At 51.8% G+C, this 26,088-nt stretch overlaps 1 protein-coding gene across 6 annotated transcripts in view; it reads right to left on the reverse strand.

The window, feature by feature from the left end:
• Nucleotides 1-1,570: 1,570 nt before the first annotated feature.
• MORN1 (MORN repeat containing 1) overlaps nt 1,571-26,088 on the reverse strand; it is a 41,875-nt gene continuing 17,357 nt past the window's right edge. For 3 of the 6 annotated variants that reach the window (XM_060199892.1, XM_060199891.1, XM_016191005.2), the window contains 6 exons: nt 18,824-18,947; nt 18,335-18,495; nt 9,828-9,961; nt 9,686-9,738; nt 3,624-3,673; nt 1,571-1,908 (listed from right to left, as the gene is read on the reverse strand). In XM_060199892.1, coding sequence (XP_060055875.1) covers nt 1,694-1,908; nt 3,624-3,673; nt 9,686-9,738; nt 9,828-9,961; nt 18,335-18,495; nt 18,824-18,947 — 737 coding nt within the window. In that variant the 3' untranslated portion in view covers nt 1,571-1,693. The remainder of the gene's footprint in view (nt 1,909-3,623; nt 3,674-9,685; nt 9,739-9,827; nt 9,962-18,334; nt 18,496-18,823; nt 18,948-26,088) is intronic. The other 3 variants (XM_060199895.1, XM_060199893.1, XM_060199894.1) reach the window with 3 other exon arrangements.

Consider the following 26,088-nt stretch of genomic DNA (forward strand, 5'->3'; position numbering starts at 1 on the left):
CTCACAGGAGCCTCTGAGACACTTGTCCCCTCCCCAGGGGCAGAGCTGGGTCAGAGAGGCTGGCAGGTCCAGCTTGCTGTAGGTGTCACCCACAACTCAGAAAGATAGCAGCTGCTCCACGGACTCTGTCACTGTGCTCTGGCCTGTGTCCCTGTGTATGGAGACCCACCTTCTCCCTGCCCCCCACCCCCAAACTAGGAGTTGCTTCTGTCACCTTGAGGAGAGCTATGGGAAACAGGCAGAGAGAAGCAGGAAGTGATGGCATGGCCACTTGGGCAGGGTGGGATTTGAGCTGAGTTATTTCTTTGATGGATCTGGGCCCTCATCCATGCATGACTTCACCTTTCCCAGTTGCTTTTTCATTCAGAGGGAGAGGTGGGGAGAAAGGGAGGGAGTCTGGTGCCAGAGCTCAGTCCTTGGGCCATCAGTGGGGCAAGGCAGTCCCTCTGGCTGGATGGGCTGATGCAGTACTTGCCTGCTGCCTTTGCCTTTGCAGTGATAGCCTGGCCATTCCCCACGGCTGACCGCCTGCCGGCAACAGCCCCTGCTCATCCCCATTTCCTCTCATCCGTCCCCTGCCATCCACTCAGGCTTTCAGCCTCCTGGGACTTGCCTGTTTCATTCCCCTGTGCCCTGCCCCCCCCACTGCCTGGCACAGGGGGACCCTGCAGACATCCCCACACTCAGGAGGACTTGCTGGGGCCAGGCAGCAGATACTGCGTGTGTGTGTGTGTGTGTGTGTGTGTGTGTGTGTGTGTGTGTTGGGAGGACAGGGTTGCTGCAGGGCAGGGCGCCAGCAGGGTAGACTGTGAGGAAGTGACCCCTAGGGAAGGGGGAGCTATGGGTCAGGAAGGAGCCAATGGATGGGGAGGGAGAAGCGTGGGGACCCCGAGGTCCTGGTGGCAGGGGTGTGGCATAGCTTTCACTGTGTGGACAGCAGAGAGCAGCAAGGGAGGCTGCTCTCTGGAGTGCTGGGGGGAGGGGTGCAGAACAGCAGTTGAGTCCTGGGCCACCCTGCTAGGCAGGTCAGGGGTAGGCACAGTGCAAGGTGTGGTGTGGTGGGAGTTCCTGGAGGGCAACTGGAGGGGGCTCACTGAGGATAGCAGGTAAAGACAGCATTGCAGGGGGAGCTGGTGTAGGCAGGGGTCAAGGTCAGCCTAGGGGCAGGTGGGGTCATGAGGAAGTTGGGGTGTCAGCTGTGCCTGAAAGGACTCTTGTGAATGAAGGACCATATTCCCTCTGTCTCCAGTATAGCCCCCACCCCGCCTCCTGGCCTCAAGGCTGGGACCCCATTGTTACTTGCTTCCTGCCTCTTGGTTTCTGCTTGCAAGGTCTGTCCCAGCTGCCTGGCTGCCCAGGGTACCCCTTGCCCCGCTCCAGCAGGGGTGAGGAGCTCTGTCAGGGGACCAAGTCCCCTCTTCCCCTTCACTCAAGGGCAATGGGGGGTGCTCCTGGAACAGACCTGGCATGTGATCCCCCAAGACCCTGGTGCAGGTCCTGGGATGCCCCACCTCTTGGGGTCCCCTGTGCAGGAAGGGATCTGCCACCATGCAAGGTCATCATGAGAGGCTAGTGTGCTACATTTTATTAAGGCCATAGACTGTGGGATGTGGGCCGCCCCCAAGGCCCTCTCAGGCTGATGGGAAGGAATGAGGTAACCTGGGAGAGAGTGGTGGACTCCTCAGTGGGCCCCCTACCTGGGGACATCAGGGCCTTCTCCAAAGGGCTCAGAGCTTTTCCCAGAGGTATCAGGGCCTTTTCCTGGGGCCTCAGGGCCTCCCCTGGGGGGCTGGGACGGCTGGCTCTGGCCCCCCTGTGCTGTGACCCTCAGATGTTGGAAGGCAGTGGGCAGCGTGTGTCCCAGGAATGGCGGTGTGGTAACATCATGCACCATGATGACATATTCTCCTGCAAGATATTTGGGGTCTTAGGCTCTGCAACCCTGTTTGCCACCTCCCTGTGTCACCCACTCCCTCTGACCCCTGCCTCATGGGTCATCCCCCTGGGGATCAGCCACACATGTGTCCTAGGCCCCTGTGCCTGCAGGTGGATCCTTGAACCTGAGGTGAAGGAAATGCCTTCTAGCCCTGGGACCCAGGCAGAGGTGTAGGAGGGGGCACTGGGCCCCTCAAGTCTGCTCAGGCTTCCTTTGCAAAAGACTCTCTTAACTTTTTAGGAGAAAAAAAATTCATTTCCTCAGAAACGTCTTTTCAAATAATGGGGCCCCCGGGGTGTGGGGTTGGGGGAGTCTGGAGGCCAGGGGTGGGGGCCTGGGGGAAAGGAAAAACACTTTGCCTCTGCAGGCTGCAAACTGTCTGGAGCCCTTCAAAGTTGGAAGAGCCATAAAAAAGAAAATAAGGAATAACAAAAAGTGTGGTTGCCACGGAAATGGTACTCTCCTCCCCCAAGCCGTGGGGGCTGGCACAGGAGAGTGGAAAAAGCTCCTTGGCTGGCCCAGGCTCACCCCAGGAATGCAGCCTGGCTTCCCTTGTAGCCATGAAACCTTCCAGCAGCCTGCTGAGCACAGAGGGGTGCTTGCTGGCCTCCAAGCACCCAGGGCTGCAGGCTGGGGCTGGGGGGCCAGCCAGCCTGGGGCTCGCTGGCCTGAGCCTGTTCTGGGGTGCCCAGGGCCAGGAAGGGGCCCACATTCTGACCCTGCACTAGGCCTTCCTGGCAGGCCTGGAGGAAGAACCACACTTGGAAACGCTGTGTTTCTAAGCAGCCAGTTTCTAGGCGTTCCTGGAGCATGGCTGAGGGGACAAGGCCAAGGGCAGCCTGAGAGTGGCCGGCTGGGGTTGAAATTGCTCTGCACACCCAGGTGCCCAGCCCTAGCTGTCCTACCCAGAACTCTTCCTTGGGCTGGTGAGCCCCCATGGCCTCAGAGAGCAGGTCCAGGCTGGCCACCCCCCTACCCCCACCCCCAGGCCTTCACCTGTCTTCACCCTCCTCAGCCTTGGGGTCAGAGCCCCCAGCAGACAAGATGCTCCAGGCTAGGGGCCCACTGACCTCCTTGCTAGTTTGGGGGACACATTCTCTTTCCCAGGCCCCCACACAGGCTTGAGGTAGAGTGGAGCCACCGGAGGGCCAGTGTTAGCTAGAGTGATGCCCAGAATTGACCCTAGTGGGGGGACCTTGCCAGTAGGTCATGTGTCTAGGGAGACCCTCAGTCTCAGGCTGGCTTAGGGGGCTCTCCAGCCAGCTGGACCCGGGTTGCAGGGGACTTTGGTGCCTGCGGGCCTTCTGACCAGGAAAAAGAGGCCAGGGTATCTGACTGACCAAGGAGGCACAGGCGCTTGCTGTGTCAGAGCTGTTCTGCAGACACCTGGTCTCATGTTCCAGCTAAACGAGGGCCTCATTGAAAAGAGCCTTGGGGTAGGGGGCTGCCTAGGTCCATGGATACCTTCCCCATCTGCCTGGTGTCCTAACCATTCTTTCTCTGGGGACACCAGCCCAAGACCAACTTGGAGTCTGGGCATCACCTGGGGAGTGCTATCCCGACTGAGTGGCAGCTGCATTTTAGAGACAAGCTCTGAGGGAAGGAGGGGCATGGCCACTCCTGGTGGATAGAGGTATACCCAGTAGCCATGCATCCCCTCCCAGCCCCTTGACCCCTGCTGGCTTACCTGGGAGTGCAGCTGTCACCAGCCCTGGGGAGGCCATCATGCTACTAGGCCTGTAGGATGAATAGGAAAGAGCCTGGTGTGCTGAAGCTCCACCATGGGGGTCCCCCTTCCCTGGGACCCCCCCCACCCTTCCCAGCCCTGCTGTATCCTCAGGGCCCTGGGGTGTCTGTGAGCTCTTGGGGGCCTTATCTTGTTTGATCCTTCACCAGGCATAGCTCCCTCACCTCCTCAGGACCCTTGTTCTGGGCCCAAACTGTGGCCTGTCACCCCAACTTAGAATGTGAAAGATTTGAGAATGGCCCCTGTTATCTCTGGGTCCCCAAACCACACAGGGCTATTTCAGCTCAGCAAAGGGGGCAGAACTGAGGTGCAGAGTCCATGGCAGAAACCCCCACCCATGTCCCCCGCTCCCTCTCTCTGGTGGAAAATTCTGGGCATAGCTCAAGGGGCACCCAGGGCCTTCACATACTGAGAGCTTAGGGACTCGTGGTGCACTCCGCTGCCAACAGGATCCTGCTGGGGTTATATGCATGGGTTGTACCCATACTCCTCAAACATATCATGGGCGCTCGGCATCCCCAAACTCTCTAAGCAGTTGCGCGCCCCCCCCCCCCCCCCCATGGGCAGAGCAGAACTCTGAACAGTTCATGTGAATGGCGCCCCCTACCCAAACCTTCTAGGCTAGCAAGAGACAACAACACTGATGCTTGGGTTCAGGTGTAAGGTCAGGCTGAGATGAAACCCCCACTTCAGGTGCGGTATCACCTGGCAGCTGTGGCCAAGAGGAAAGGTATATGCCAGTTGGATGGGGTATGGCGCCTTGGACAACCCCTTTCACCTGCCACCTTTTCTTTTTTCTACCATCACCTGGTGACATAGCATCTCCCACGTGGTGCCAGGGCTTGAAGCTGCCCTACCACGTGAGCTATCTCTTCTGTCGATGTACACTCCAAATGCTGTGGCATTGCTTGTAAATGTGATTATTTAGGATCTCATTTGTACCACATGGAACCTATACAGACTTTAGTCATGAGATCCTAAATTCAATCCCAGGCATCTCATGTGCCAGAGTGATGCTCTGGTTCTTTTTCTCTTTCTCACCAGTAAATTAAGAGAAGGAAGGAAGGAAGGAAGGAAGGACAGTTCCAGATTAGAATATTTCCCTAATTGCCACAACATCACTGGCCCTAATTTGGAACCAAGCTAGAAACCTTGCTCACACCCAAGACCACCGCCGCCCCCCCCCCCCCCCCCCCCGCCAAGAAGAGGACTGGAGAAATAGTTCACTTGGATAATGTGCTTCTTTGCCATGTGCACAACACAAGTTTGAGCCTGGTTCCCACTGCAGTGAAGGAAAATTTGGTGCTGTGGTCTGTTTCACTCTCCCTCTACCTCTGTATCTAAAAACAAAATGATTGGGGAGACAACATAATGGATCTGCAAAAGACTCATGCCTGAGGTTCTGAGGCCTCAGGTTCAGTCCCCAGAACCACCATAAACCAGAAGTGAGCAAGGCTCTGGTCTCTTTTTCATTTTCTATTTTCCTTCTTTCTCTCTGTATACAATCTTTTTCATTAACTAGCAAACAACTCAAATAAGCAAGAAACCAAGAAGTAGGAGTCAGGGTTCACAGGCTTTGGTGGTATGTGGTCGGTCCACAGGGGATTGGAACAGGGTGGGTATCTGAGCACCTCCCTCCCCCTACACACACACACACACACACACACACACACACACAGGTCAGCTGTCCCTTCAGGGCTGAAAGGGCAGGCAGGGTCACACTGCCCCAGAAATGTCCTTGAGTGCAGTCACCTTGAGGCTCAGTAAATTCTCAACCAGTGTGGGGGGGGGGGCAATGCTCCCAGTGGACAGCCAGCTTTGGTTACTGGGAAGCCTGTAGCTGTGCCTTCCCTGGGGAGGACCTCATGGGGTCCCTGATGGTCACTCCCACCAGTGGCCTGGACATGGGAAGGGGTCGGGTCAGGCCTGCAGCGCCTGCCCCTGCTATGGGCTTCAGCCCTGCGAATGTCCATGTCCCACTGATTGAATAGGGATTAGTGCTCGGCTGCTCTGTGCCATGCACCTGCTCCACCAGGCAGGGCCAGGAGTCAGAGAGCACCCCAAGGCCCCAAGCTGCCCAGAGCACCCTGTACTGGAAGGTGGGGAGCTGGCCAGGTGAGGTGCTCACAGCACCCACACATTATGTTGGCTCCTCCACAGCTGGTTGCCCTGCACTTTACTGTGTTCGGCCTCTCTACACACACTGTGTGAGTGTGTGTGACGGGCACCCAGTTATGTGGAGCTGCATGATGCTGGGGTGGGGGCAGACAAGCCAGAAGATGGGACCCTCCAGGTACCCAGGAATTCACCTGAATCTCAGGGAGGTTACTTTATATCATCTTATTTATTTTATTTTATTTTATTTTTAGATAGAGACAGAGAGAGGGAATGTGAAAGAGACCACAGCACTGAAGCTCCCTCCAATGTGGTGGGGGCCAGGCTAGAACCTGGGTCATGCACACATGGCACAGCAGCAGCACACTATGGTTTTTTTTTTTCTCCAGGGTTACTGATGGGGGTGGTGTTTGCACTACAAATCCTGATGGCCATTTTTTCAATTTTTTTTCAATTGGATAGGACAGAGAGAAATTGAGAGAGGAGGGGGTTATAGGGAGAAAGAAAGATACCTGTAGACCTGCTTCACTATTCGTGAAGCACCCCCCTCTAGGGAGTGGGGGCTTGAACTGGATCCTTGTGCGGGTCCTTGCACTTAGTATTATGTGCGCTTAACTGGGAGTACCACTGCCTGGCCCCCACAGCACACTATCCAAAACTATTTTTCCAACCCTTACTTATTTCATTGCCATCAATGTTATTGCTGGGATTCTGTACCTGCACAATGAATCCACTGCTCCCAGTGACCATTCCCTGCCCCCCTTTTTTCTTTCTATTTTATTGGACAGGACAGAGAGAAATTGAGGGGAGAGGGAGAGGACAGAGGGAGGGAGAAAGAGAGAGAGAGAGAGCGAGAGAGAGAGAGAGAGAGACCTGCAGACTGGCTTCACCAATCATGAAGCTTCCCCCCCTACAAGGTAGGGAGTGGGGGCTTGAACCTATGTGCTCTACTGGATGCACCACAGCCCTGTCCCCTTCTTTGCCTCTTTCTAGATTCAATTCAAAAGCGTTCACCCAAGGCCCCTGGGACAAACGAAGTGGGGTGAGTCCCTGCCCTGAACCCCTCCACTCTTGGTAGGGTGCCACAGTGGGAGGAACTCATAGGCTCGAACCCCAACTCCAGTAGGAGCTTGTCTGCCTGGCAGGTGCAGCTGTTACCCCATCCTGATGGTGGGGGGAATGCCAGCCCAGCTCTTCACATCAGAAGCATTAATTGGCTCCATCTGTGGTGGCCTAATGACTGATGAAGTGACTAATCGCGGAAGTCTCCCTGACGCCCATTTTCTTCAGGGGGGCTCCCCGGTGTCCTCCCATAAGCGGCAAGGTCAGTGTACATGTCCCAGGCACTGGTCCCCTCACAAGGGTACGGAGGCACCCTTTTCATAACATGAATCACCCCCCCCCCATTTCCACAGGGTGGTCTTTTGCAGCTGGCAGGGTTTCACACTGCTCTGGGGCGAACAGGCCCTGCTCTGGGGGCTGGGATTCCATAACCTGCCAAGAATGTGTGGTGGGAATGCAGCCAGTGGCCTGCAGGATGCCCCCTGACATTGGGGCAGCTATGGGATCCCTCCCCCAAGAGAGCAGGTCTGGTGTTGAGAGACCACATAGGACCATCTGACCTTAGAGATTCTGGGACAGGAGAGAGGGTGCATAGGTGACCACAGGGCAAAGCAGGGCCCTGCTGCCAGCCACCCAAGGGATACACCCCTTCTGTGACCTCAGCAGCCAGTCTACTTTCTCCACACCAGGGCCCCTGGGCTGGGTCTGCTCTGCTCCCCCTTTGGGTAGGTTTGAGGAGGCAGGCTGTGTTTAGTGAGGGGAAGCACTTGGCTGTATGTGGATTCCCTCCCCAGGTTGGGTGCAGACCTCCTCAGAGCAGGTGTGTACCTGGTTGTGTGTTGCACTGCCGCCACCCCCACCCCCCCCCCCCCCGCCCCAGGCCCAGCTGTGGAGCCCCTCCCTCTCAATGAGGACATGGGCATGAAGAGATGTTGCTCGGAGCCAGGAAAAAAGGCAGCGGTGGTTCCTGTGTAAATGCAAATCACAGTTCTACTCCTGGGAGTGGCACCTTCTCTATTTGATTCCTGGGTGGCAGCAGTGGTAGAGACAGGGTCAAGGACAAGGATGCCAGCAGGTGCCACTGCTGCTGTGGCCCGAAGAGGACTGCCAAGGTCACCGGGAGAGTGACTGAGGCAATTCTGAGGGAGAGGTGGCCCTCAGGGCTGCCTGGGTGTCAACATCCCAGTCCCCAGCCCTCAGCCCCCCCAGGAAAGAGGCTTGGGGATGCAGGGGTGTTCAGCGCACTACAGCCCACAGTGCCAGCTGACCTCTGCTCCAGGTGTGTGTGGCGGCAGTTTGGCACGGGAATTTGGGGGGACACACCAACTCCTCTGCAGGGTGTAGTCCTGGGTATCCAAAGTTTGGGGAGCCAGATCTCAGCAACAGGCTATCTGGGCAGAAGGCCTGGGATGGGCCCCCACAACCATGGGGTGGGAGTGGCTGGGTTTGTGTGGCAGCTCGGGGTGACCAATAGCTGGGGCACATGTCCCAGCTGGCTCCTCCTGGGGCTGGAGTTAGGGGTTGCTGATCTCTAGGAGAGCTGACATCGCTCTGAGGTTTCTCCAGGCCTGCAGCATGTCACCTGGGTGAAAGGGCCCCCACTTCATGGCCTGGGACCCAGGGTGGCACAGTGATGGGCAGAAAGGACAGGGTCAGAGCCACTCCTGGGCCTGGAGTCCCCCAGCACAGCCCAGTGGCACCTGGCACAGGCCTGTGGCCTCACGTTGCTCCAGCTCCTGTGCTCACAGCCCCTTAGGCTGAAAGTGGGAGGCTGGAGGGGCCCTCAGCTCCGTGCAGGGCAGTCTGCCTATGGTGTGACTCAGCTTGGGAGGGTGGCCCCTTCCCTTGCAAGCCACCAGCTCTGTCTCTTGAGGCCCCACAGACATGCCTCCCCCACCTCAGCCCACATGCCTGACGTCACCCTGCAATTTAACTGTCACCGACTCCCCCGGCTCCTGCTCCAGGGCTCTGTGGGGGCTGCGCTCATGCGCCCCTGCTCTTTTGTGTCCCTCCATGGACCCTGGCTGCTGTCACCACAGGGACAGTGACTTCTTACTGGCCACTGCCCAGTACAGGGGCACCTCTCAGGAGCATTACTGGCATCCAGCAGAGTCTGCCCCCTTAACAGAGACACCCCTAGCCTTCCACTCCCCCACCCTTCTGGGAGTAGAAGTTTGAGAAGCTATGTGTTCCTCTGTCTCCCCTGCCAGCCAGAGACTGAAAGACCCTTTGGGACAGCTAGTGACCAGATGTCCCTGTACCCACAGGGCTGCAAATGTCAGACTCACAATTTGGGAGAGGGTGCAGTGGATAAGGCCTTGGATTCTCAGGGATGAGGTCCTGACTTTGAGTCCCAACACTGAACGTACCAGAGTGATGCTCTGGGTCTCTCATTAATAAGTAAATATTGAAAAAAGAAAGATAATGCAAATGCACTTTGAGTAAGTGGCCACAGCTCTGAGCTCCAAGTCTTGGCACAGATCTCAGGCAAGGCCACCCAGCAGATAGCAAGCAGCCAAGGGCAGCAACCCCACCCCCACCTTCCACCTAAGAGGCCCTGTGGAGCCCTTTGCACCCTGCCCTGGGGGAGGCCCTGCAGACCCCCAAAGGAAGGTGACTCAGGTGGTGGCTCTTAGGGGGGCAGGCTGCTCTGCTCCTGGGGGCCTGTCTGCATCAGTCACATGGAGGTGCTGGGGCAGGGGGAAGCTTGGTGCAGTCCCCCGCCACCCCCCTTCTCCAGGTCCTGCATGTCACATGCTGGGAGAAACTAGGCAATGACTAAAGAAGGGCACGCCAGATGCCAGGACCTGGTTCCCCTCTCCTACCTGCTGCCTCCTACTGCGTCCCCTGTTGTCCCTCTGGGCTGGTTACAGGTCTTCTAGAAGGGGAGGGGGGTAAGCAGAGGTGGGTAGCCCAGCTTCAGGGCTGGGCAGTGGGGGCCCAGGGACATGTGGTATCCAGTCCTACCTGCTGGGGGGTGCTGAAGAATGGGATGGGGTGGTACCACAGTGGAGGGGGTCCCAGGCGGACATCCTCAAACTGGACATGGCCGTGTTGCGCCTGCTGACAGTATTGCAGGCAGTAGGATTCCTGCCCTCCAGCTGAGGGGAAGAGGAGTGGTCAGTGTTCTAAATAGGAACAGGTGAGGACCCCCAAGCTGAGGTGGCTTCTTGTAGCTTCTGCAGTGTGGCCATGGTGGTCTGGACCACTGTGAGAGTCAGGGGTACCATAGCCCTCTAACCGCAGGCCTAGGGTCCCCAGTGCCCACTGTGAACAGGGAAACACAAGACGTCTTGCCTCAGTGACCCCATGTGGGAGCTGTGGGCCACATCCATAGGAAGCAGGGGGCACAGGACCATGGCAGCCTTTAGCAGGGGTACCCCCAGAGGGCCCTAGGTACACCTACCCCTACGTACCTCAACTGGCCTGGCCTGCTGAGGACCCACATGAACTTGCCCCCTGTGATGTGAGGGTAAAGGGGTCTTCCTTCCTGCCCTCACCCTCTCTGTGCACTGAGCCCAAGAGTTGATGGCTGGGATGTTGGGGTGCTGGGTGGCTCCTAATGGGCCAGGTTTCCTGGTTCACTTGGCTGCCCTCTGCCTGAGGCTCCCCACCTCAGGAGCAACATTAGGGGACACTGAGCAGGGTGGGGAACTATTGGAGGGGATCAACCTCCATGAGTGGAGCAGGGTTCTAGAGAATAGAGGGCATCCTTCCTCACATGGGATGGGGGCTGCACTAAGGGGATCCAGGGACCTCAGCTTCTGGGTGTTATTTCTCTCAGGAGAGACCTAATCCAGTGTTCTGTCACATTCTGGAGAGGCTTCTCCTTGCTCCTTCAAGGACAGCCCAATGTGCTGTGGTGTCCTCTCTGATACCTGGCTACTGTGCCAACATGGCCCCAGGGGAGGCCTCCAAGGACACGTCCTGTGCCATGACCAAGCCTTGAGGGCACACCCAAACCAAGTCTGAGCCTCAAGGTCCTCCTGAAGAGGTGGCTTTCAGGACAACCACAGTGGCAGGTGAACCCTGAAACCTTGTGGCTTGTGGTCAGATACTGTGTCATTGTCACTGCTTGAGAAGGATGGGAGCTAGTTGGGGGGTGCTAAGTGCTGACTACTTGGAAGGCTGAGAGCTGGGGCCACCTGGATCCCGGGACCTCAGCATGCAGGGGTACAGGGTATTCCTCCCTGGGACCAGGACAGGAAGTGGCCTTCTGGGAACTTTCTAGCTTCTCCCTCTCCATTGGGCCTGGCATATGCCAACATCACCCTGAGCCTGCCCTGCCTTCCCCAGAGCTGGGCACCAGCCCCAGCCCACCATGTCATTTGTTCTGCAGCTGCAGTAGCCATTCTGCCATCACTATACACTCAACAGCTGAGCCCCCCAACTCAGAGCCTCCACCCTGCTCCTTCAGCTAGGCCACCCTGGATTCTATCACTGAGCCTGGGGGCACCTGAGAATGCTGTCAGGGGGTGGCTATGTCCTGTGGGATGGGGTACCTGGCAATCACCCCTTCCCACAGCCCACCCAGACCTCAGGCTTGCAAATGCAGCCTCAAGGGGCCAAGCCATCAAGAAGTGAGAGCTGCCAGAGTGACAGCAGGTAGTTGCTGGGGTAGAGCCCTCCCATGGTGGAGTCTCTCCTCCTGCAAGTCCAATGCTCCATTGGCTGAGTCATGTCCCCTGGTGCCTTTCTGCTGGACCCTGGTGACTGAGCCCAAGTTTCCAGGGCACAGTCTTGGTCTCCCAGATCTGGGTTTTCAAGGGATGTGTGGGTGCCCTAGGACTTTAGTGCTACTCTTGGATGTTTTGGGGGCTCATTGTCTGGCCAGGCTGATGAGGTGGGAGCAGGAGGGCCTGAATGCTGACTTGCGGGCAGCATTGCTCTGTCAGCAGAGGGGAGGTCACCATCAGCTGAGGGGCCCCGGGGGATGTACTGGCTAATCAGCTTTATGGCCACTCAGTTAGATCCTAATCACCTGTGTAGGACTCGGGGATGATGGGGACACACCACCCTCCCTTCCCTCAGTGGGCAGCCAGCATCTGCAGCAACCACATGCTCGTGCGAGTTACGGGTCCTGAGGGGACCAGGCAGGCGGTGCTGGAGGTGACTGGACACAGGGTATTAGTCTTTTGGGCCAATTAGTTGGGGCAGCCCTCTGCTGGGGACAGACAGGTCCCCAGCCAGCACAGTCTGCAGTAAGGACCTTGCAGGATGGTGACTGCAGAAGGGGCAGCTGCTACCTGCTGGCCAACAGGTCCTAATGAGACCTGTCCTCTCTATCCTGAGTCTGTACTGTAGTGAGCAAAGCAGGCTGCACACATGGGCACATGCACCCCTTCACATACACACATATACATCCCTGCACGTACGTATCCCTGCACACACATATACACATGAGTTCGTGCACCCCTGCACACATCACATACATCCTGCACACACATACACACACACCCCTGCACACATGTGCACATGCACCCCTGTACACACACAAGCTCATTCATTCAGGCTTCTTCATCTTTGTAATATTTAATTTATATGAATGAAAGACAGACACAAAGATAGAGAGATGGGAGCCTGGTGGTGGCGCACCCAGTTGAGCACACGTCACAAATGCACAAGGACCTGAGTTCAAGTCACCTGTAGGGGGAAGCTTCACAAGCAGTGAAGCAGGTCTGCAGGTCTCCCTATCTATCTGTCTGTCTGTCTATCTATCTGTATCTATTGCCTCCTACCCTCTCAATTTCTGTCTCTAGACACTAAATTAACAAACAAATAGAGAGGGGGAGACAGCAGAGTATTGCTCAGCTCTGGTTTAGGGTGATGTTTGGAGAACTGAACCTGGGACCTCAACCCAGGCTCACCAGACCCAAAGTGTGTTACTGTGTGGCAGCTGGTGGACCTGGCTGTGCTAGCTGGGTAGTGGGGTACCCCTGCCCTCATGCTGTTCCCAGCTCCCACTTGCTCTCAGCCCTGCCCAGCTCTGCCTCCTACTGCAGGTGCTCCCAGGGGTGCGAGCTATGGGCAGGCCACCAAGGCCAGGGACTAATTTGGGGTTCCCTTAGATCTCTTGTTTAGCCTCCTCTCTTCCTCACCTACAGAAGCCTCCTTCAACCATGAGGGTGCCTGAGTATATCCCCCACCTGCATGGGAACTGGGGTGCCCACTCACCTCTTTCCCTGGCCTGGTTGGAGGACTGAGCTCAGGCCTCCCCACCATGAGGACACTGGTGCTGGGACAGTGGCCCTGTGGCTGCCAGGCTGGAGCACTACACCCCAACTTGAGGTGCTTCCAGATACTAGAGTGGGTTATCAGGGGACCAAGGGGCTGAATCCTGTTGCCCCAGGCACCTCTACCCCCATCACTCTGTGCCAACACTGCCCAGCCTCAGGGCCTGGGCCACACATAGGGGCCTCACATGGAGGGCCCTAAGGCTCCAAGGCAGGATAGGGAGCCACTGGGAAGTGCTTCTCTGCCTGTCCTGAGCTCAGGTGCATCCCCCTCAAATGTGGGTCTAGGGCCCAAGAGATGGACAATGTAGGTCACCTGCTTTACCATGCACATGGCCCATGTTCTAGCCCTGGCACCACCTAGGAGGTTCTATGGTATCAGAGGAAGCCTCAGTCTGTCTGTCTATCTATCTATCTGAATGGAAAATAGGTCCAGAGTGATGAAACCATATAAGTATGAGGTCTCAGCTCTACATACCCCCCCCACCAAAATAAATAAATAAATTAATTAATTAATTAATTTAAAAAAGGAGAGAGAGAGAAATAAAGAGAAAACTATGGAGTGTTGAGGAGATGGCTCAGCCGTACAGCACAGGACTCGCATACCTGAGGCCCAAGGCCTGATCTCCAGTACTGCACATACCATAGCTGAGTGGTGGTCTGAATGGACTCTCTCTTCTTTCTTATAAAAGTAAATGAATAAATCAATGTTTAAAAATATATATGGGGGTGGGGGTAAATAGCATAATGGTTATGCAAAGAGATTCTCATGCCTGAGGCTTTGAAAGCCCAGGTTCAATCCCCTGCACCACCATAAACCAGAGCTTAGCAGTGCTCTGAGGAAAAAAAAAAAAATATATATATATATATATATGTGGGGAAGGCTGGGGTGATAGCATAATGGTTAAGTAAAGAGAGTGTCATGCCTGAGATCCTGAAGTCCCAGGTTCAATTTCTCATACCACCATCAGCCAGAGCTGAGCAGGGCTCTGGTTAAAAAACATAAAATAAATATTAAAATATATACATAAACACACACATTCATATAGGGTTGGCAGACAGCTCAGTGGCAGAGCACCTTCATGAGTCTTGGGGGTCAATCCCCCATCCATACCTGGTACCACATGGGAGTGCCATGGATGGTGAAGTTGTGCTCTAGTATCTCTCCTTCTCTTGTAAATATATGCAATAAAACTTGGGCCAGGAGGTGGCTCAGCTTTTTCATGTGTCTTCACATGAAATAGAAATAGAAAATAAATAAAATAGAAGTGTGGGGGGGTTTGCTGAGATAACTCACTTGGACAGTGTGCTGCTTTGCCAGTGTAAGACCCAGTTTTGAGGGCAGAGGGTAAATAGCATAATGGATATGCAAACAGACTTTCATGCCTGAAGCTCCAAAGTCCCAGGTTCAAGCCCTTGTACCACCATAAGCCAGAACTGAACAGTGCTCTGGTAAAAAAAAAAAAAAAAAAAAAAAGGGAGGTGGGGGCAGGGCAGGCAGTAGCACAGCAGATTAAGTACACATGGTGCAAAGCATAAGGACTGGCATAAGGATCCTGGTTTGAGCCGCCAGCTCCCACCTGCAGAGAGGTTGCTTCACGGTGAAGCAGGTCTGCAGGTATCATCTTTCTCTCTCCCTCTCTGTCTTCCCATCCTCTCTCCATTTCACTTTGTCTTATCCAACAACGACAGCAATAACAACAACAACAATAACAAGGGCAAAAATAGCCTCCAGAAACAGTGGATTCGTGGTGCAGGCACCTAGCCCCAGCAATAACCCTGGAGGAAAAAAACAAGCAAACAAAAAGACCCAGGTTTAGGCCCAGCTCCCACTACATTGGAGGAAGTTTTTATTGTGTTATGCTTTCCCTCTTTCTCTCTCTCCCTCTCCCTCTTTTAAAAATGTTAAAAAAGGGGGGGTCAGGCAGTAGTGCAGCGGGTTAAGCGCACATGGCGCAAAGTGCAAGGACTGGCTCAAAGATCCCGGTTCGAGCCCCTGGCTTCCCACCTGCAGGGGAGTCGCTTCACAGGCGGTGAAGCAGGTCTTCAAGTGTCTATCTTTCTTTCCCCCCTCTGTCTTCCCCTCCTCTCTCCATTTCTCTCTGTCCTATGCAAAAACAAACAACATCAACAATAACAACCACAACAAGGCTACAACAACAAGGGCAACAAAAGGGGGGAAATGGCCTCCGAGGCAGTGGACTCATGGTGCAGGCACTGAGCCCCAGCAATGACCCTGGAGGCAAAAAAATGTTAAAAAAAAAGGGGGGCAGGCAGTAGCACAGGTTAAGTGCACATGGGGCAAAGGCAACGGCCAGTGTAAGGATCCAGGTTCAAGCCCCTGGCTCCCCACCTACTGGGGGGTTGCTTCACAAGCGGTGAAGCAGGTCTGCAGGTGTCTTTCTCTCCCCCTCTTTGTCTCCCCTCCTCTTTTGATTTCTCTCTGTCCTATCCAACAATAGCAACAACAATAACAATAAGGACAACAAAATGGGAAAAAAAATGGCCTCCAGGAGCAGTGCATTCATACTGCAGGCACCAAGCCACAGTGATAGCCCTAGAGGCGGAAGGAAAGAAAAAGTTAAGAAAAAAATAATAAAGTGGGAGCTGAGTCAGTGGCTCAGAAGGGGGGAAGAGGAAAAGGGCTGAGAGGACACGGGGGTCCCCAGGAAGACCTGGTGGGTGTGTGGCATGGAAACCTGTTAGGGAGGGATCAGACTGCACTTGTGTGACAACAACTGCCCCCAGTAAAGTGATCTGGGAAGTAGAAGAAAAAAAGGAGTTAGCTCAACTGGTAAAGGGCAGGACTTCATGCCCAAGACTTCTGGCTGAATCCCAAGAATTTTTTTTTTTCAGGACCTTGAGAGTCCAGCACTCTCAAGCTACTGCACTACCTCTCAGATTCTCCAAGCATTTTCATAGGCAGAAACAAAGACTCAACAAATGCTCAGGTGTCAGAGATCTCTGTTAGGCAGGGATAGCTCACTCAATGCTGAAAACAAAGCAATAAACCTGTTTATACACACACACACACACACACACACACACACACACACACACACACACACTCCTCCCTCACAATGAATCTGGAATAATACTGAAATGTGCTGTCACCCACGAGGCAGAGAAATTTCTAGAACTTGCCTGCCTTGTTACTGGCAAGCTCGAATTAGCAGCAAAAGGCACCTTGGCTTTACAATGTCGGCTGATTCTCACAGCGCCTGGTGGTGGGCACTTGAGGCCATTTGTTCTGAGAATGGCAGAGGGAGGCCACTCAGCTCAACTGGGGGTATTCAAGGGGAGGGTTTGTGCATTAAAACAAAACAACAACAACAAAAAAGCAATCTGAGGTTCTCCCTGACTATTAAGCTTTTTTTTGTTGTTGTTGTGGTTCCCAAACCCAATTTAATTGGGCTTTTTTTTTAACACTCAGTCTGGCAGCCCAGCAAAGTCCCCTTAACAATCAGGAATTAGGAATCTATGGGCATAAATTACTGGGGAGGGGGTGTGCACAGCAGATACCCTACTGACAACAATTAGTATGGCTCCACACTCAGAGTCGTGGGTGGGAATCACAAAAGGTTAAGTGGTTAAATATAAAAATCTTTCTTTTCCCTTTTTTTGAATATCAAATCACTGTGCTTTGTTACTGAGATCTGGGTGCAGCCATGGAAGCCACATGGGGTTTGGAGAGCCTAGTGATAGCCCTAGTGGTGGGGTCACCATCTCTCCCCACAGGAAGCCTGGCATCTGTCAGAGAGTGACAGTCATCAAGCCACTGCAATTCTTTTTTTTTTTTTTTTCTCCACCTCCAGGGTTATGGCTGGGGCTTGGTGCCTGCACTGCGAATCCACTGCTCCTGGAGGCCATTTTTTTCCCTTTTCTTGTCCTTGTTGTTTATCATTGTTGTTGTTATTGCTGTTCTCATTGCTGTCATTGTTGTTGAATAGGACAGAGAGAAATGGAGAGTAGACAGAAAGACAGAGAGGGGGAGAGAAAGACACACACCTGCAGACCTCCTTCAATGCTTGTGAGGTGACCCCCCTGCAGGTGGGGAGCCAGGGCTGGCTTGAACCGGAATCCTTGAGCGGGTCCTTGCACTTTGCACCACCTGCGCTTAAGCCGCTGCGCTACCACCCGCCTGCGCCCACTGATCTCAAGCAGATCACTGAGTTTGCTGACTGCTGGCACCAGGCCTTGGGAAGAGAGCCCCTGCTTTGTCTCCCTGGCTCCCTTGCCTGTGTGAATAGAAACTGAGTTTGGGAGAGTAGGTGACTTTCTCCATTGTCTGTCAGCTTAGGGAGCTGGCTGAGCTGCCATCTCTGAGTAGAAAAGCTGGGTGGGATCCAGTGCGTGTGGGGGTGAGGCCTGAGCCCTGGGGCAGGCACTGCCTGCTGGAGTGCACTGGCTTCCTCCCCCCCCACCACCACCCGTGCTCTTAGGGGGTGCTTCCAGGAGTGTTGGGGGAGGGCCTTCCTGTGGGCAGAGGTGGCTGGTTCCTGGCACCCCTATTCTGAAAGCCTGGCCACATCCCCTCCTGTCTAGTGAAATGTGGGAGGTGCCTGGGGGGAGGGCAGGTGCTGCTCCACTGGGGGCGGAGCTTTGTCTACCCCCACCTGCCAGCACAGAAAGCCTTGGAACATGCTGGAACAGGGATAATTGCCTTTGCTCTACTTGAGTCTTGAGTCTGGAGGGGCCCCCACACCCCAGGCCCCCACACCCCAGGCTTCCTACACAGGCCCAAGCTTCTCCACCTGCTTAGAGTGGGAGCCTCCCCTCTTCACACCTGTTTGCCCAGAAGCAGTGGCAGTGCTGGCCATGGGCTTTAGGTGGGGGGGAGGGGGAGTCCCCAAGAACATTCTAGTGAAACAAGAGCTTCTTCTCCACATGGCTCCCTCCTGAGCACCCGACTGTGTGGTGGGGTGCAGAGGCTTAGGCTGGGGTCAGGCTGGCACTGGGCAAACAACTGGACCCACTTTGACGGATTCCTGGCTCCATAGCACCTCCCAGGGTGAGAGGGACCCCAAGATGAACAGCCCTGCTGTCTCTGACCCCCTGCCTTGATGACTAACTGAAGAGAGGGTCCTGCTGGGCCCTCCCCAGTCCTGGGGGGGGGGCATCACCAGTCCTGTTCTTAGGGGTTGACATTATTTCTCCCTGCCCTGGTCTGGAGATCTCTTCTGACACCCAAGCACCCTGAGAGCTCACACCCACCACTGCCTAGGCAGTCCCTCCACTTACCAGGCAGGCTGCTGATGGGGTTGCCCTGAGCACACCAGGTGACAGATGCTGTCTCCAAGTCATCCAGGGATGGGAGAGAGGTGGCTCTTTTGAGGGCAGCTCCAGGCTCCAGACTCCCAGATGTGGGGCTCCACAGAGGATAGGGGATGCACTCAAACCCACTGCCAAGGGAATGGGGATGCTGCAGGGAACTGGCCCAGGAATATGGTGGCCCAGGGACAGGAGGACTCAGGGACTCAGTGGGGCAGGAGACACAGTGGTCTAGAGAGAGTGTGCCCCAGGGACAAGGTGTGTCAGGGACATGGTAATGGTAGCTCAGGTATATGGTGACACAGTGACACAGGGGCATAGTGACCAGCAGGCCTCCCAGAAGGTGGAAAAGAGCCTGACTCAGCTACGTGAGAGGATTCTGCATCCCCCCCTACTTCTGGGGGAGCCTGTGCTGTGCCCCTACCCTGAGAGCCTTCTGGGGGTTGCTGTGGTACTCACAAGGGAGTCTGCGTGGGTACCTCCTGGTGGGTTTCGTCTACTGCGAAGAAACTGACCTGGGCATGGGCCAGGAGCTGCACGTATCTGACGCCTGCAGAGAGCCGCAGCATTCGCCCATGCTCCCCTGGGGACAAGTGCCCAGCCCTTACTCAGGGCTCAGGAACAAGGCCTCTGCCTTGCCCTCCAGGCTTTTGTGTGTGCGGAGGGGGGGCAGTGTTAGGTTTCCCCAAGACCCTCAGCAGGATGGGGGCCCCCAGCACTATGAAATCCCACCCTACCTCTGGCCCTGCCCTCCTTCCCTCACTCCTTCTATCTGAGCCTGGGGACTGTTCTTTGAAGGCCAGTATGGGTGGTCATAGGGGTGTGGAGAACAGGTGCTCAGTGAGCAGACAGGGTGACATCATGGCCCAGGGCACCCCAAGCTGCCTGAGACTGTGCCCTCCAGGGCCCTGGTCCAGGGAAGGTACAGGTGGGGCTGGGGAGGCCTGTGCCCAGCCTCCCATGCTGCCCAGGTCTGGAGGGCCTCCATGGTGTTAACTGGTTCTCAGGGCCAGGAGTAGGAACTGAACCGACCACCTTCCTACCTGGACACCAGGAGCAGAGAAGGCCCAGACAATGGCTCCCAAGATCCTGGGCACGAGGCAGGGGGGATAGGAGGAGGGGTGGGGCACAAGCAATGGTTCTGGAGTCTGGGGAGCAGAAGGACCGTGGATGGCCAGAAAGACATGGGTCAGCAGGGGTCAGGTGGTGGAGCACCTGGTTGAGTGCACATATTACAATGCTCAAGGACCCAGGTTCGAGCCCCCAATCCACACCTGCAGGTGTCTCTCTCTGTCTCTTTCCCTCTCTGTCTCCCCCTTCCTCTTGACTTCTGGTTGTCTCTATTCAATAAATAAATAAAGATAATAAAGTAAAGGAGTCAGGCGGTAGCACAGCGGATTAAATGCATGTGGCGCAAAGCGCAAGGACCAGCATAAGGATACTGGTTCGAGCTCCCGGCTCCTCACCTGCAGGGGAGTTGCTTCACAGGCGGTGAAGCAGGTCTGCAGATTTCTATCTTTCTCTCCCCCTCTCTGTCTTCCCCTTCTCTCTCCATTTCTCTCTGTCCTAGATAACAATGATGACATCAATAATAACAACAATAATAACTGCAACAACAATGAAAAACAATAAGGGCAATAAAAGGGAAAATAAATAAATAAAATTAATTTTTAAAAAGTTAATAAAATTAAAAAAAAGACATGGGTCAGCATAGCCAACCAGGATGGGATTAGCACACACATATTCACACTATTACTACTACAACTATTATTATTAGAGATAGAGAAGGCAGAGCACATGGCACAGCAGTGTACTATCCAAGTGTGTGTGTGGGGGGGAGAGGCAGAGACAGAGAAAGAGATTGCAGTATCAAATTCTCCTTCAGTGTGGTGGGGGCCAGGCTCAAACTTGGATCACGTACAGGGCAAAGCATCACACTATTCAGGTGAGCTATTTCACCAGCCCAGAGATGTATATTTAAACCTCATGGCAGGGGAGTTGGGCAGTAGTGCAGTGGGTTAAGCATGTGGCACAGGTACCAGCATAAGGATCCCGGTTCAAGCCCCCGGCTGCCCACCAGCAGGGGAGTCGCTTCACAGGTAGTGAAGCAGGTCTGCAGGTGTCTATCTTTCTCTCCTCCTCTCTGTCTTCCCCTCCTCTCTCCATTTCTCTCTGTCCTATCTAAGAATGATGATATCAGTAACATCAACAACAATAACTACAACAACAATGAAAACAACAAGGGCTCCCTTCCAGCTTCTATGAAGCCAACATCACTTTGATACCAAAAGCAGACAGGGACACAACCAAAAAAGAAAACTACAGACCAATATCTCTGATGAACATAGATGCGAAAATATTGAACAAAATTTTAGCCAACGGGATACAGCAGTATATTAAAAAGATTGTTCATCATGACCAAGTGGGGTTTATCCCAGGGATGCAAAGTTGGTTTAATATATGTAAATCAATCAACATGATCTACCACATCAACAAAAGCAAGACCAAAAACCACAGGGTCATATCAATAGATGCAGAGAAAGCCTTTGACAAAGTACAACATCCCTTTATGATCAAAACACTACAAAAATGGGAATATATGGAAAATTCCTGAAGATAGTGAAGTCTATATATAGCAAACCTACAGCCAACATCATACTCAATGGTGAAAAACTGGAAGCATTTTTCCCTCAGATCAGGCACTAGACAGGGCTACCCACTATCACCATTACTATTCAACATAGTGTTGGAAGTTCTTGCCATAGCAATCAGGCAGGAGCAAGGAAGTAAAGGGATACAGATTGGAAGAGAAGAAGTTAAAACTCTCCCTATTTGCAGATGACATGATAGTAGACATAGAAAACCCTAAGGAATCCAGCAAGAAGCTTTTGGAAATCATCAGGCAATACAGTAAGGTGTCAGGCTACAAAATTAACATTCAAAAGTCAGTGGCATTCCTCTATGCAAACACTAAGTTAGAAGAAATTGAAATCCAGAAATCAATTCCTTTTACTATAGCAACAAAAACAATAAAAATATCTAGGAATAAACCTAACCAAGGAAGTGAAAGACTTGTATACTGGAAATTATGAGTCACTACTCAAGGAAATTGAAAAAGACACAAAGAAGTGGAAAGATATTCTATGTTCATGAGTTGGAAGAATTAACAGCATCAAAATGAATATGCTACCCAGAACCATCTACAAATTTAATGCCATCCCCATCAAGATCCCAAGCACATTTTTAGGAGAATAGAACAAATGCTACAAATGTTTATCTGGAACCAGAAAAGACCTAGAATTGCCAAAACAATCTTGAGAAGAAAGAACAGAACTGAAGGCATCACACTCCCAGATCTCAAATTGTATTATAGAGCCATTGTCATCAAAACTGCTTGGTACTGGAACATGAATAGACACACTGACCAGTGGAATAGAATTGAGAACCCAGAAGTAAGCCCCCACACCTATGGACATCTAATCTTTGACAAAGGTGCCCAGACTATTAAATGGGGAATGCAGAGTCTCTTCAACAAACGGTGTTGGAAAAAAAATGGGTTGAGACTTGCAGGAGAATGAAACTGAACCACTATATCTCACCAAACACAAAAGTAAATTCCAAGTGGATCAAGGACTTGGATGTTAGACCAAAAACTATCAGATACTTAGAGGAAGATATTGGCAGGACTCTTTTCCGCATACATTTTAAAGACATCTTCAATGAAACGAATCCAGTTACAAAGAAGACTAAGGCAAGCATAAACCTATGGGACTACATCAAATTAAAAAGCTTCTTCACAGCAAAAGAAACCACTACCCAAATCAAGAGACCCCTCACAGAATGGGAGAAGATCTTTACATGCCATACATCAGACAGGAGGCTAATAACCAGAATAAATAAGGAGCTTGCCAAACTCAGCAACAAGAAAACAAATAACCCCATCCAAAAATGGGGAGAGGACATGGACAGAATATTCACCACAGAAGAGATCCAAAAGGCTGAGAAATACATGAAAAAAATGCCCCAAGTCTTTGAATGTCAGAGAAATGCAAATAAAGACAACAATGACACCACTTCACTCCTGTGAGAATGTCATACATCAGAAAAGGTAGCAGCAGCAAATGCTGGAGAGGGTGTGGGGTCAAAGGAACCCTCCTGCACTGCTGGTGGGAATGTAAATTGGTCCAGCCTCTGTGGAGAACAATCTGGAGAACTCCCAGAAGGCTAGAAATAGACCTACCCTATGATCCTGCAATTGCTCTCCTGGGTATATATCCTAAGGAACTCAACACACCCATCCAAAAAGATCTGTGTACACATATGTTCTTGGCAGCACAATTTGTAATAGCCAAAACCTGGAAGCAACCCAGGTGTCCATCAGCAGATGAGTAGCTGAACAAGTTGTGGTCTATATACACAGTGGAATACTACTCAGCTATTAAAAATGGTGACTTCACCATTTTCAGCTTATCTTGGATGGACCGTGAAAAGTTCATGTTAAGTGAAATAAGTCAGAAATAGAAGGATGAATATGGGATGATCTCACTCTCAGGCCGAAGTTGAAAAACAAGATCAGAAGAGAAAACACAAATAGAACCTGAACTGGAATTGGCATACTGCACCAAAGTAAAAGACTGTGGTGGGGGTAGGGGGAGAAATACAGGTCCGAGAAGGATGACAGAGGACCTAGTGGGGGTTGTACTGTTATATGGAAAACTGGAAAATGTCATGCATGTACAAACTATTGTATTTACCGTTGAATGTAAAACATTAATTCCCCAGTGAAGAAAATTAAAAAAAAAAAAAGAAAACAACAAGGGCAACAAAAGGGAAAATAAATAAATAAATGTATATATATAAAAAAAAAACCCTCATGGCAGACCTAGGATAACAGAACAAAGAAGTATGACTGATGAGTCACCAGAGGAGAAAACAGAATCATAAAAATAATGAATGCAGAAGTGTGTGAGGTGGCACAGTGGATATAGCACTGGACTCCCAAACATGAGTGAGTTGACACCCTGGATCACATGTGCCAGAGTGATGCTCTGTGTCTCCCTTGCCCCTCTATCTTGTAAATAAATCAATATAAAAATTAATGCAAAGAAGACAGGTATAACATATAAAAGGTGAAAAAATAGGGCAAAGAAAACAGATATTAAAGTTTTAGGTTTAAATCTATTGTATTAATAATTACATTGAATCTGAATGGCATAAGCACTTAGATTTAAAGACACAGATGATTAGAGCAGATAAAAAACAAACTTGGGGCCAGGAGATAGCAGGTTAAGTGCAGGTGGCGCAAAGCGCAAGGACCGGCTCAAGGATCCCGGTTGAGTCTCCAGCCCCCCACCTGCAGGGAAGTCACTTCACAAGCGGTGAAGCAGGTCTGCAGGTGTCTATCTTTCTCTCCCCCTCTCTGTCTTCCCCTCCTCTCTACATTTCTCTCTGTCCTATCTAACAACGACAACATCAATAACAACAACAATAATAACTACAAGAAAACATCAAGGGCAACAAAAGGGAATAAATAAATATTTTTTTTAAAAAAAGGGAAAAAATAGCCTTCAGGAGCAGTGGATTCGTAGTGCAGGCACCGAGCCCCAGTGATAACTCTGGAGGAAAAAAAAAAGGAAGAATAGACAAACTTACAACTATAACCATAGGTTTGAGTATACCACCACGGATAACTGACAAGTGGACAGAATATCTGTAAGAGAGGCCAGGTGGTGGTGAATCTTGTAAAGTACACATATTACCATGTTTAAGGAGCCAGGCTCAAGCACCCAATCCCCACCTGTGGGGGGATGAGGGGAGATTCATGAGTGGTGAAATAGTGCTGCAGGTCTGCCTACCAATCAATCAATCAATCTATCTTTTTAAAAATATTTATTTATTCATAAGAAAGATAGGAGGAGAGAGAAAGAACCAGACATTACTCTGGTACATGTGCTGCTGGGGATTGAACTCAGGACCTCATGTTTAAGAGTCCAGTGCTTTATCCACTGCTCTATCTATCTATCTCCTGCTCCCTCACCCTTTTCCCCTTCTGTTTCATCTTCTCTATGTATCTATTATATACACATTTAAAATATTTTATTTATTTATTAATGGGAAAGATAGCAGGAGAGAGAAAGAACCAGACATCACCCTGGTACACGTGCTGCCAGGGAAGGAACGCTGGACCTCGTGCTTGAGAGTCCAATGCTTTATCCACTGCGCCATCTCCTGGACCACTCATATATACATTTTAAAATCCTAAGGTTTCAATAAAACCATCAAATACTGGAAATGAAGCCATGCACCCATGGAGCTCACAAGAAATAAAATTTTGAAATTCTGTATAAAAATGAAAGCACGGCATTATCAAAATCTGTGAGGGCCTGGGAGAGAGCTCAGCCTCTTAGAGCACTGTGTGTACTAGAGGCCTTGGGAGTTGTCATTTTAGTTCCCGCCACTGCCTCATGCCAGAGCTGAACATTGGTCCTCTCTTTCTCCCTGCTCACTCTCTCAAATACATAAATCTTCAAAAATAAAATTTGTAGAATGCAGCAAAAGCACGATGGAAGGGTAATTCATGGCAATAAACTTCTTTCTTTAACAGAGAGTGGAAGAGAGCAAATCATTGAAGCTTCTTCCAGTTTGGTAGGGGGCTGGATTGCACCTGGAACATGCACATGCCAAAGGAGCTTAATATCCAAGAGAACTATTTCACTGGCCCAGCAAGAAGCTTCTATACTAGGAAAAAAAAAAAAAGGAGCATAATGGTTCTGCAAAGGATGCATGTTTGAGACTCTGAGGTCCGAGGTTCAATCCCCAGCACCACCACAAGTCATAGCTAAGCAGTGCTCTGGCGTCTCTCTTTTTCCCTTCAGGGTTATCACTGGGGTTTGGTGCCTGCAATACAAATCCACTGCTCCTAGTAGCCATTTTCTCCACTTTTATAAAAAAAATATTTATTTATTCCCTTTTGTTACCCTTATTGTTTTATTGTTGTCGTCATTGTTGGGTAGGACAGAGAGAAATGAAGAGAGGAGGGGAAGACAGAGAGGGGGAGAGAAAGATAGAGACCTGCAGACCTGCTTCACGGCTTGTGAAGTGACACCCCTGCAGGTCGGAGTCGGGGGCTCGAACCGGGATCCTTACACGGGTCCTTGCGCTTTGTGCCACCTGTGCTTAACCTGCTACCTCCCGACTCACTCATTTTTTAAAAATTTTATTGTATTTATTTATTTATGAGAAAGATAGGAGGAGAGAGAGAAAGAACCAGGCATTACTCTGGTATATGTGCTACCAGGAATTGAACTCAGAACCTTATGCTTGAAAATCCAATGCTTTATCCACTGTGTCACCTCCTGGGCCACTCATTTTTTTTTTTTATTGGATAGGACAGAGAGAAATTGAGAGGGGAAGGGGAGATAGAGATAGATAGATAGATAGATAGATAGATAGGTTAGATAGATGGGAAGATAGAAAGAAGGGGAGATAGAGATAGATAGATAGACAGACAGACAGACTTATAGCACTGATTCACTGCTTATGAAGCAGACCCCATGCACGTGGGGAGCAAGGGCTTGAACCCGGATCTTTGCACAGGTCCTTGCACTTCACACTATGTGTGCTTAACCAGGTGTGCCATTGCCCAGCGCCCTCTCTGTATCTTTCTCTTTGTTACTTCTCTCTCTCATTTAAATAAAATAAATAAATAAATACATTTAAATATA

This window comes from Erinaceus europaeus, chromosome 10, assembly GCF_950295315.1.
Source record: "Erinaceus europaeus chromosome 10, mEriEur2.1, whole genome shotgun sequence".
Classification (NCBI taxonomy): domain Eukaryota; kingdom Metazoa; phylum Chordata; class Mammalia; order Eulipotyphla; family Erinaceidae; genus Erinaceus; species Erinaceus europaeus.